Source organism: Amblyomma americanum, chromosome 2, assembly GCF_052857255.1.
Source record: "Amblyomma americanum isolate KBUSLIRL-KWMA chromosome 2, ASM5285725v1, whole genome shotgun sequence".
Classification (NCBI taxonomy): Eukaryota; Metazoa; Arthropoda; class Arachnida; order Ixodida; family Ixodidae; genus Amblyomma; species Amblyomma americanum.
Window position 1 is genome coordinate 32,006,660 of NC_135498.1, and position 12,056 is coordinate 32,018,715.

General features: G+C 49.4%; 1 protein-coding gene across 3 annotated transcripts in view; it reads left to right on the forward strand.

Annotated features, from left to right (window-relative positions):
* Positions 1-12,056, forward strand: part of Sarm (sterile alpha and armadillo motif) — a 172,285-nt gene that overhangs the window by 39,522 nt on the left and 120,707 nt on the right. The window contains exon 1 of one of the 3 annotated variants that reach the window (XM_077653738.1): positions 10,306-10,779. The exons of the other annotated variants lie outside the window; for them this stretch is intronic. Coding sequence (XP_077509864.1) covers positions 10,555-10,779 — 225 coding nt within the window. The 5' untranslated portion in view covers positions 10,306-10,554. Of the gene's footprint in view, positions 1-10,305; positions 10,780-12,056 lie in introns of those variants that run through there. 3 annotated transcript variants of the gene reach the window in all.

The window sequence follows — 12,056 nt, forward strand, 5'->3', positions numbered from 1 at the left end:
GCTTTTGTTATGTTGATGTCGATGAACGGAGCGCATGTATTATACGAATTGCAATTTACACTTGCATTTGAACCATTTCACTGTCTGTGTAAAGTCGCTGCTGCCAAATTGGCTTCCTGGCCTATATAGTCAAGCTGTGTTCACAGCTTTAATTCTGCCGGGGAAGCCACCAACATTGCACTAATGTTGAGCATAAATTTGATTTGATTTAATTTTATTTGCGACAGAGCGATGAAGTAGCCGCTCCGTAACTGTACTCCACCTCTCCGTTCTTTAAAAGTAAATGTTTTCGCTCTGCAAATCATTCAAGCCGCTCCAGTCGAAAATGAGCGAATGAATATCGGATAGACTGCGAGAATAGTCCGCGTAGGAAATAAGACAAAGCGAAAAGCATTCACGGAAACACATGGTTGCCAAGACAGTCGTGAGTCACTGTGACGGCGGTGTTCCTCATTGCCGTAAATGGAAATTGTTTCGCCAGTAGTTCTCTCTCCTGCCGTCGCCGTTTTCCGCTCGAGTACGGGAAGAGAAGCAACGAAGCGGCACAAACGATCGGCCCGCGAGCCGCTTTCGTTCACGTACTCGTACGTCGCGGGCTTCCTCGGCTCTTGGAATAATCGGGCGGATCAAGCGCAGCGTATTACGTAGAAGAAAGGAACTTGGACGCTATTGCGTGTGTGGGCTTTCTGCACAGCGTAGCTTATTACCAGGAATAGAACTCGAATGCTTTCGCGTGTGTGGGTGCTTCTGCAGAGCGCAACGCATGGTGAAAAGGAGCGAACCTGAATGCTGTTGCTTGTATGGGCTCTTCTGCACAGCACAGCATCCAGCCAAGAAAAAGAGAACCTGAATGCATTCGAGTGTGCAGGCTCTTCTGCACAGCGCAGCACATTGTCCAGAAGAGAACCTGAATTATTTCGCTTTTATGAGCTCTTCTACACAGTGCAGCGTATTGCGAAGAAAGCGTGAATGTTTTTGCGTGTATGGGCTCTTCTGCACAGCGCAGCAAGTTGCCCAGAAGACAGCCTGAATTCTCTCGCATGTATGGGCTCTTTTGCACAGCACGTTGCCTAGAAGAGAACCTGAATTATTTCGCTTTTATGAGCTCTTCTACACAGTGCAGCGTATTGCGAAGAAAACATGAATGTTTTTGCGTGTATGGGCTCTTCTGCACAGCGCAGCAAGTTGGCCAGAAGACAACCTGAATTCTCTCGCATGTATGGGCTCTTCTGCACAGCACCTTGCCTAGAAGAGAACCTGAATTATTTCCCTTTTCTGGGCTCTTCTACACAGTTCAGCGTAATGCGAAGAAAGCCTGAATTTTTTTGCGTGTATGGGCTCTTCTGCACAGCGCAGCAAGTTGCCCAGAAGACAACCTGAATTATTTCGCTTTTATGAGCTCTTCTACACAGTGCAGCGTGTTGCGAAGAAAGCGTGAATGTTTTTGCGTGTATGGGCTCTTCTGCACAGCGCAGCAAGTTGCCCAGAAGACAACCTGAATTCTCTCGCATGTATGGGCCCTTCTGCACAGCACGTTGCCTAGAAGAGAACCTGAATTATTTCCCTTTTGTGTGCGCTTCTACACAGTGCAGTGTATTGCGAAGAAAACCTGAATGTTTTTGCTGCGTGTATGGGCTCTTCTGCACAGCGCAGCAAGTTGCCCAGAAGACAACCTGAATTCTCTCGCATGTATGGACTCTTCTGCACAGCACCTTGCCTAGAAGACAACCTGAATTATTTCCCTTTTGTGGGCTCTTCTACACAGTGCAGCGTGTTGCGAAGAAAGCCTGAATGTTTTTGCGTGTATGGGCTCTTCTGCACAGCGCAGCAAGTTGCCCAGAAGACAACCTGAATTCTCTCGCATGTATGGGCCCTTCTGCACAGCACGTTGCCTAGAAGAGAACCTGAATTATTTCCCTTTTGTGTGCGCTTCTAGACAGTGCAGTGTACTGCGAAGAAAACCTGAATGTTTTTGCTGCGTATATGGGCTCTTCTGCACAGCGCAGCAAGTTGCCCAGAAGACAACCTGAATTCTCTCGCATGTATGGGCTCTTCTGCACAGCACCTTGCCTAGAAGAGAACCTGAATTATTTCCCTTTTGTGGGCTCTTCTACACAGTGCAGCGTATTGCGAAGAAAGCCTGAATGTTTTTGCGTGTATGGGCTCTTCTGCACAGCGCAGCAAGTTGCCCAGAAGACAACCTGAATTCTCTCGCATGTATGGGCTCTTCTGCACAGCACCTTGCCTAGAAGGGAACCTGAATTATTTCCCTTTTGTGGGCTCTTCTACACAGTTCAGCGTATTGCGAAGAAAGCCTGAATGTTTTTGCGTGTATGGGCTCTTCTGCACAGCGCAGCAAGTTGCCCAGAAGACAACCTGAATTCTCTCGCATGTATGGGCTCTTCTGCACAGCGCAGCATCCAGCCAAGAAAAACAGAACCTGAATGCATTCGAGTGTATGGGCTCTTCTGCACAGCACAGCACGTTGCCTAGAAGAGGACCTGAATGCTTTCGCGTCTGTGGGCTTTTCTCCACAGTGTACCGTATTTCGAAAAAGAGAACCTGAATGCTATCGCCTGTATGAGCTCTTGTGCAGAGCCCAGCACGGACAGCCCGCATATTCTCCAAAGTAACGTTCTTATCTGCTCTCGACTTGGAGCACGCGCTGAGGGTTACTTATCGCGAAAGCGCGCGGAACGATGGTGTATCGCATGGTTTCGTTTCATGTGACGCGGAACCACTCGTCGTTGGAGGGTGTGGTCCAATATACGTATGATGCTGGCGCCGGGTGCCGTTTACGGCGCTGGTAAGTTCACAACGATAAAGTGGTCGTAACACTCCACGCGGCGTTCACTTCTACACCTCTCTGCCTCTCTCGTCTCTCTGCCCACGCTTGTACACATACGTAGCATGCGTAAGCACACACATGCACAAAAGTTCACGAAACACAATGTCAGCGAAAAACTACGGCGGACACTTAAGGCTACTTACGCGTTGTGAATGCGAATGCATGCACGCGGGGTGTTCGGCTACGGCGATGGTGTACTACCCTAACGCAATGGCCAGTGAGGCTGAAATCTGTTCACAGATCTGTTCGCGGTGTGTTGTGCTGCGGTGATGGCACAATGCTCTAATGAAGTGGCCAGCGAATCTGATCTTTTCGAGCTGGCCTGGGTTGGAAACCCACTTGGGAAGAAATTTTATTTTTCTTTCATTCCTGCCTGCATTTCTTTCATTCATGGCCGCAACACTCCGCCGCTTAGATCCTCGGCCCCTTACTGAAGTCAAGATTCTGGGTCCTTGGAGTAAGCCTTCGTCGCAGAGGACAGCTTCGAAGGCACTTTTCAAGTTCTTGGAGGACTCAGGACTGAGCGCAAGGTTGTGAACTATCAGCGTGTGCCCTGTGTACCCTGCAAGTAATGGCCAACGGACATGTGGGAAAGCGATCATCTCCCCCTTTGTTCTCTCCCCTTTCTATCTCTCCCTCCGTTCCTCTTACCACGTGTAGAGTAGCATACTAAGCGCTGCCTTGTTAACCTCCCTGCATTTCCGTTTGTTTTTCTCTCTCTTTCATTCCTGATGTCGTAGGCACTTCCGATAACGTCACGAGGTCGCGTGGATTTTGGGTTCGTTTCTAGTGGACGGAACGCCGGGTTTTCTGACTGATGAGCCATATAATGCTTTCGCTTTAAAAATCGGCATATACTTATCGTAATGCGCTGGACGCAGCGAGAGCTGGGCAGTGCGCATGCGCGGCGTGCAGATCTCAAGTTACGCGACATATGCTCTACGCAACGGGCCGGCTCTGCTAGCTCCCCTCCTCCCACCTTCTGTGATGCTTTCCTGCAAGAACGGCCGAATGGGTATGCGCTGAGAGTTCCCCTCTCCTCCCTCCTCCACCTTGCTTTCCTCCACTTGCATTCCCCTTGCACTCCCTGCATCCACGGCCGTGGGTGAGGGATGCGAGCTTCGACTAAAGTGCATCGCATCGCGACGTCAGGACCACGCCCGGTGGCGTCGAGAGGCAGCCATAGGGTGGCCCGTTTTAATGTGCAGGCGCGTCAGTTTCTTCGCTCCTATCCGTCGCGTTCCTGAGAACACATTCTGCGCGATTAGATGCCCGCGTTTGGCTCACACCATTCATTGCCTGGCTTCTCTCGGCGTAGCCCAGATAGCTGACGCACGGCACGTGCGCCTTCGACAGAGCGCGGAGGCTCACGCCAATAAGCGCCCGAAGGTGGCGCGGAAAAGTACCAAGAGTACTACCCAAAACTGCTTGCTCTTCTCGCTAGGCAGTGTGTTGTGGCGCTGCAGTCGGCACCGCAAACTTCAGCCCAAGTTCCCCATATATCTGCTGTGCACGAAAGTAGCACTTTTGCCCCTAACTTTACGTGCTAGTTTCGCGCACAGCAGGGTGTTTTTTTTCTCGTTAACCTTTATGTCTTTACTTGAAAATGGCGGGCAGATGCCTTTACTGACTGTTGCCCACAAGATGTGTGCCACAAGATTGTGATGACGCTCGCCCATGACGACACGCCCACTTGAGTGGGCTGCGCACGCTTAGATTTAATTTCCTGCGAAGGTTCCTGATGCATTGACCTGGAGTTAACTCTGTCTACTTAGGAAAGGCCGCCGAAAGCGCGTCTGTGATCTTCACAGAGCAACACAGTACCATACATGCGCACGCTGCACAGGCTAGAATCATCAATGCCACTCAATCGCATATGCCTGTCGCAACCACGGGTGCAGGCGCCGCAAAGGTATGCTATCGTGAACAACGTTCGTGACGAGTTTTTCAGTTCCTCGTTCATTATCGGGAGCGCGATTGTGTTGGGGGCTCGAAAAAAAAACATAACTTTGAAAAAAACCTGCCCCCCCCCCCCCCCCCCCCCTGCTCCTCCTCCTCCGAAGGCATGGAAAGATCGAAAAAATCAGAGACACAGTATATAGTATCCCTTAGCAAGTATAATGAATCGTTATTCCGATCAAATTGGAAAGTGCGATGGCTGGCTGCGTCAGGAAGAAACTGGAAAAAGTGCTCTCATTATTAATAATATTGTTACGTCACCCAAGATGAGGGAGACGCCAAGGGCACAGGGCGCCGAGAGAACGCAGGGTACAACAAGGCAGAGAGCAAGTGCGCGACCGAGACACTCTGTTTACACCGTCTTCATTCGTATTGTCCGTGCAATGTTATATTAAGTTGTACTATGTTATGATCAAGTTCTATAATGTTATGATTAAGATAGCTGGGAAACTAACCATGCCGGCAGGTGGTAGTATTAATGAACGGTTTATCGTGAGAGGTTGCTCGGAGAGAGCAATTTGGGTCGCACAAGACCCACCGGTGGCAGCTATTTATACTGCCATCGCAGTGCAGTGGCGCATCGCTTAACCTCTGCACCATTGCGCAATGAATGGTGTGAGGACTCCCAGGGACATACGAATGTAAACCTGAGAATGATCAGTGAGGGACGCCGTAGTGAAGAGCTCCGGAAATTTCGTCCAAACCCGGCCACGGCGGTGGAATTTCGATGGAGGCGAAATTCTAGAGGTCCGTGTACTGTGCGATGTCTGTGCACGCTAAAGGGGCTCTGAAACGCCTTCCGAGGAGAGCACATTGACTCGCTTAATCACTGCACTGTGTTGCCATGAAAACCAGAGCCAAATAATACTCTTCTACATGCAGCAGACGACCCACAATCACGCGCCAAAGTTGGCGAGCCCTTCCCGGCGACTTTTTCATGCTCGCACCCTCCTCCGTCCCCCGCATCTGCGTAGACAAGGTGAGAGGTGGCCATTGGTTAGATTCTTGCAGACGTCGGGCAGCTACCATGGAAAAAAACCAGCGAGAAAAGACGCAAGACCAGAGGAAGACACACACAGACTGTCGCCGGTGAACACGTGAAAATGTACCAACTCGCCCAACAATTCACGCTTTTGAGCTACCGTGGCCGCGGCCAATAAGCCGCTTATCTCCGGCGGGTCGGGAAGCTCCGCTCCCAGAGGGGGGTCGGCGAAGGAGCGCCTACCTGTGACGAGAGGAGAGGGAAAGGCGCAAAGACGCTGAAAATCAAGTTTTAACTACAGATAACTCAGCTTCTACAAAGCGCATTTAAAAAAAAGAAAACCCTTGTTGGACAATATTCGTGAAGCGGCGTGCTTGAATATCCCAGGCATGCCGCAACTTTATTAGAGCCCCCTTCACAACCCCTTTAAAGAACTCCAGGTGGTCGAAAGTATCCGGAGCCCTTCACTACGGCGTCCCTCATAGCCTGAGTCGCTTTGGGACGTTAAACCCCATAAACCATTGACTATAACCGTTGACGGCGGCTGTGAGCATGTTAGTTTTTTTTTTTTAATTTTAGTAATCACTGGTTGTCCCAGTGACGGTACGCATAATTAGTGTCGAACTTGCAGGTGTCGCACGAAGCCAACAGTGAAGGGTTTTCTTGCGTCGGGGGTGCCTAAACATCCATAAGATGAAGCTCTGCGCCACTGAAGTGGATGCAGCCTAGTTCGTGCCATCTTCAGCACATTACTGCCAGTCCCGTACTGCGAGTCCCCGTCGCAGAATACGATTTATCACGTTGTCCGTCCGACACCAAACGATGAGTACCCGTATGTCGTCTGCACCGCCTTCTTAAGTTGTCACAGTCATGATGGTTTGTGTGGATATACTGCACGGGCTTGGCAACGCTGAAAAATATAGCCCATGTGATTAATCGCCTGTTCATACACAATCCTAGACAAAAGTTTCTGGGCCATTATGGTGGCTTCTGGGTCGTGCCGTTGCTACTGCAGCCCAAGCTCTGCAAATTTCTGAATGAGCTGGGAGACGCCTACTACAGAAAAGTTGCCTGCTGCACAGCTCAAAGGTAACTAAGTATGTGGCGTAGGAACTTTTGACTACGACTGTACTTATGTGTATATGTATTGATTGCCCTTTCTATTATATCTAGCTTCACTTTGCTACTTACTTCTAATTCCTCATATTAGTACAAATATGACAGGTTCTTCAAAAGCAGACGATCCCGTATTTTTCTCACTCATCAGTCAATAGGCGGCAAGAATTTTTAAATCCTGCATCAGTTTCAGAGAGAGAGAGAATAAACATTTATTGCGTACAAGGAGACCGGAGCGGATTTCGCCCACAACCATCGGCTACTCTCTGGTAGCTAGCTGATGGTGGCGGCTCCTGTGAGCTTGCAAGCCAACAACGACTGGCAACTTTTCTTTGTTCACCGTGTACAGCTCGCCTAAACTATTCAGCTAGGTGGCGTGACAGTCACCTAACCTCCGAGTTCTGACCTAATCAGAGCGGCGGACTTCGATACGTCGTTCTTATGGGGTGTTTTGAAACTGCTGCGATAAGAAATCAGTAAGCAACAACTGAAAAAAATGGCTTCTCTTCGTATATTCTTCGGTCAAGTGAGTGTGAACTTCGAATGTGCTCTCAAGCAACTTATCCGCGCCGCTGGCATATCTGTCTGCGAGCACTGACCTGCTGTCCATCCTGCTAAACAGTCCGAAAGGGCAACGCGACAACGCACTCAACACACTCGATAAGCGGCCGTGGAAAAACCGCTCAGATAACTCAGTTCCCCTTTGCGTCGAAAAAGTCCACTGAGATCCGCGTTCCTTCTGAACCTGCGCTAGCTTTTGACAGGGAAACGTGACGCTGCTGATTTTACAGCGTGGCTGACAACTTGTTTGATAAACCTCACGAGGCTCCTGCCTGCTCATTTGTGCTATAAATTTTATTACTACAAGCTGTTAGCTAGAACAAGTCTGATATCAGTTTTGGCGCTGCTTTCGATGGGTGTTTTAGTATAAAACGCGTGTGACCAGAGTGTGCACGCATTCAAGTGCGCCAGCGTCCCTTACAAAATATTTTAGACAGTCTATAGACTTCTGTCTATAAAGTCTATGGACTCTCTGTAGACAAATCCTAAAGAACAGTCTATAGGCATTACAAATCCTATAGACAATCTATAGACAATCTGTAGACAATCTATACACAGTTTTAGTAGACCTTTGTCTATAGACAGTCTATAGACTATGAACAGACGAAAAGAAATATCCATAAGAAGGCAATAGAGTCTATAAGAGGTCTATAGACCATTTTTATAAGGGGTGAATGTTGCCCTGAGCATATTTTTCTACTAGGTGGCACAGACGTTGTGTTCTCATGTGATCTCGACATTTTTCTTGCGTTTTAATGGGACATCGAGGACAAATTTAATGAGGCTTGTGTCGACAGATTGCGGAATTCTAACGACAAAAAAGCTACTTTCACTGATAAATGAAATTTCATAACGGGGAGAAGGCCAAGAATTATAATTCAAGTGTCGCTTTCGCCGGTCGGTTAAAGCAAATAAACTGCGGTGCGTCGACACGGTTTTTCAGGTGACGCAGATCACAGAGGCTCCATTCACTTCAAAACGGCGATCACGGAGCCCTATTCGGTTTAGGTGTAACGAACTTGATTGAGTGGCGGAAGCATTTTTCGGCCCAATTTTTGCAGTAACAAATGCATTTTTTTTTATGCCGGACAAACATAAACACAGTCAGCATGAGTCATAGAATCGATTTTTTTTTACAGAAAACGATAATTAGTTGGAGCTGTATACCTTTAATATGGGTAAAAAAAAAAGAATCTGTGATAGTATATATTCAGCACTTACCCTGTACAGAATACACTCATGTACACATGCACGCATAAACAATGCACGTGCCAACTAGCCCAACTATGCATTCTACTACACTCAGCAAAGATGATTCTTAAAGTGTACAAACGCTTGAAACGAGTCGTCCGAAATGCTTCTAAATAGAAACGCTTTCGCATCGAATAGCACTTCTTGCTTTCGCGAAAGAGCTGTGGCAGTTTCAAGGTGCTTTGGCGCAAATTCATTGCTCTACCCAGTAAACAGCTTAATAGGAGAGTTCAAAAGTGACTTGGTTCTTGACGAAAAAAACTAACAATTTTTATGTTCGATGGCCACCGAGATATCAGTATTTAGAAAACTTTGTGCTAATGCAGGGAGCCATGGTCCGAAACTATTTAACTCAAAGGGCAGAAAAACTTTCTGCATCCTTTGCGCACCTCTAAACATGACTGTATACAGTCAACACTACTCGATCTTGTAATTTTGGTAATAAAATTTCGCTTCTAGATGCAATACTTCTGGCAAGCCATCGAGCTGCGACTCATAATAACAAGTGCCCCTGCTGGCGCCCTTAGCGAGAAATAAAAAAATAAAAAGGCTGCAGCTTTATTAGCCCGGCGGGATAACGGAGCACTTGTATATTCTCTCGAAGAGCTCCCTCGCCGCCCAGCTGCCCATTGTTATGCCACCGGCTCCTCGTTTCATCATTCCAAACCATCGAACATCCGAAGGGCACCAATCGAAGATACCTCCGCCGTTCTTTGGGTGGAATTCCCCAGCGATAAAACTGCGACGTGTCACGCACAGGGTCTTTTTTTTTTTTCTTCTTTTTTGCTTGTATTTTCTGGATCGGGCCAACCTAGGCATCTTTCTTCTCCGTGAGCCCGTTGTGACCGGCGCAGAAAGGCGGCGATTATGCGGCGGCTTGCGGCGACGAACGTGCTATTAGAACTGGACGCTCTCCAAACATGCAATCCAGAAAGCCGCGCGCGCGACTCTCGCCTCGGGTGCCGAGGAAGTTTTGCGTTGAGCGCGCAGCGCTCTCTCATCTCGAGAACTCGCTCACGCGGAAGGAGCGGCGTCGACTTCCACGGACGTTAGAAAGAAGTCACGTCTGAGCCTCGAGCAAGCAAGGAACTTGGGTAGCGGCTACTGCGCCAGGCCCGTTTATCGAGAGTCGTTTATTCTCCGCATTGACCGACCTCTGTGCGTTTTTTGGCCGGGTGCTGCTCGAAATTCCTCCGCTGGGTCATGTCGCTTCGTGTCTGAGCATGTCCCGCTCTTCCCCAGTGAACAGAAGAGACGCGCCGCTGACCCCCCGTTGTGTGTTGTGTACTACGACCAGAAAGCGCCTTCCCCCGTCATCGTCGTAGTGCGGCTTGTTTGCTTTTCTTTGTTTGTGTGTCGCTCTCTCCTTGCCCGCAAAGTGTCCGCCCGTACCGCTGGGACGTTTGCCCTTTCCCCGCCACTTCGTTCTCTTTCCTTCCTGTCCGTTCCGGCTGAGCCCTTACCACACTCCCCCCCCCCCCCTCCCCCCGTTCTTCGCCGGCACGTTCTCGTTGTGTAGTGCGCCAAGAAAACGCCGCACGTGAATGAACGTGTTCTTGCCGGCGCGCCGGCGCGCGCTTATCGTCGCGGAGTCGTCGCGCGGACCTCGACCGGTGCGGTTCGTGATCTTGATTCCTCTTCGAAAGTGAAGCCAGTGTTGGGCTCCCGTCCACCGGTCTTCTCTCGCCGCATTTTGTCGTGCTGCCTTCCTCCGGTGCTTCTTGGCTCTGTCGCCTCGCCTCGTCTTGTCTTGGCTTAAACGGACTGGGCGACTATCGAAGTGGCACGCCGGCGACGGCGCATCAGACGCTTGCGGCGGTCTGCGGCCGCACGTTGAATGGGGGCTGCGGCGGACATCTACCGTCTCCGACGTATCAAGAACATGCGTTCCTGCCGTCGCCTTGGCGCTCTGCGCGCGGTTGTGATACCGGCCGAGCCGCCGGACCGATCATCGAGGTTCCCCTGCGACCGCGGAGGTGGACCGCGCGAGAACACCAGGACGGGAATATGGCGCCGGGCTCTAATGACGGCGCCGCTGGTTGCAACGGTCAAGCCGTTCATGGTAAGCCAGTGGCGGCGATCTTTCTACACTCGAGCGCCACATGTGCTCTGACATAGTTGAACACCTCAGCGCATATTGGCGACTTTGGCGGCGTGAACGTATTTGTGCCTCAGCCACAGAAGGTCAATATTAATCAACAGTATTTCACTACGCCGGCTCTTTCTTTCACCTTCCGTTGATTCCCACTTCCGTACTTTTCATCCTGGCCCTGTTGTTCTGGTGTCCACAAGTGGTGGTGGTGGTAGTGGTTTTATTAAAAATAATAGTAAAAAGGAAGGAAAAGATTTTTGTTAGCCCCGGCATCTGCCATCGATACTGAAGCACCTGAGCTGGGGCAGCGGAAATAAACGATAGCAGGCAGAATGGAGAAATTAAATGAAAGAGGTGAGGGGGCAGGGAGAGAGGATAGGGGGAGAAGTAATGTGTACAAACTATTTACACAATAAGAATTGTGTCCAGGTTGTGCGTGTGATTAGTTCATTTTAGAGGAATTAAATCACACACGCGCACAGCACTGTGTTGGTTACTACTGGAGTGGGGCGTCCAGTTAATAATCGTTCAAGGTAGAAGTCGCGGAACAGTTTCTGAGGCTTAACTTTCTTCAACCCCCCCCCCCCTTTTCGGTGCCTTAGACACTGGACTGATAATTAAAGATGAAGGTTCGCAATGTCGCACTGAACGTCATCTGTAAAATCAAATACACTGGAAGTGACAAGAGGAAATAAATGTCAAGACACATTTCGTAGTAGTTACGATCATTAATGGAGTTTCGCATTTTTTATTTAAGCCGAGACTGCGGCTATTGAGCATGGGGCAGTGAAGGGTTCCGTACTAATTCAGACTGCAAGGGGTTCTTCAATGCGCGCCGAAATTTCAGTCCAGAAGATTCCGCGTTTTACAATTGCGCCTATATCGAAAGCGGGCTCGGTTCGAAGTTGCAACCACGAGCTCTTTAGCGGAACGCCATAGCTTCTAATCAAAGAATCGGGTAAACCGATGCCGAGTTACGCAGTTGGGTCAGCCAGGACACCTTATCTCGAAAACAGCGCATGAATGGACAAGATAAGGCGGGCTGTAAAACGAGCTCTATGACTCGTCCTCGCGTACGTTTTGGCAGCTGTAAAGCCATCGTATTGTGCAAAAAACAACGCTGAGAAAAACTTCGGTCTTTATAAGAAGTTTTTAAGGCTTACAATTGAATGAACGAGATAAGGCAGGCATCTAAAGCAGGCGCCATCGGTTAACTGTACGTTAGACGACACACTTCATAAAGCTTC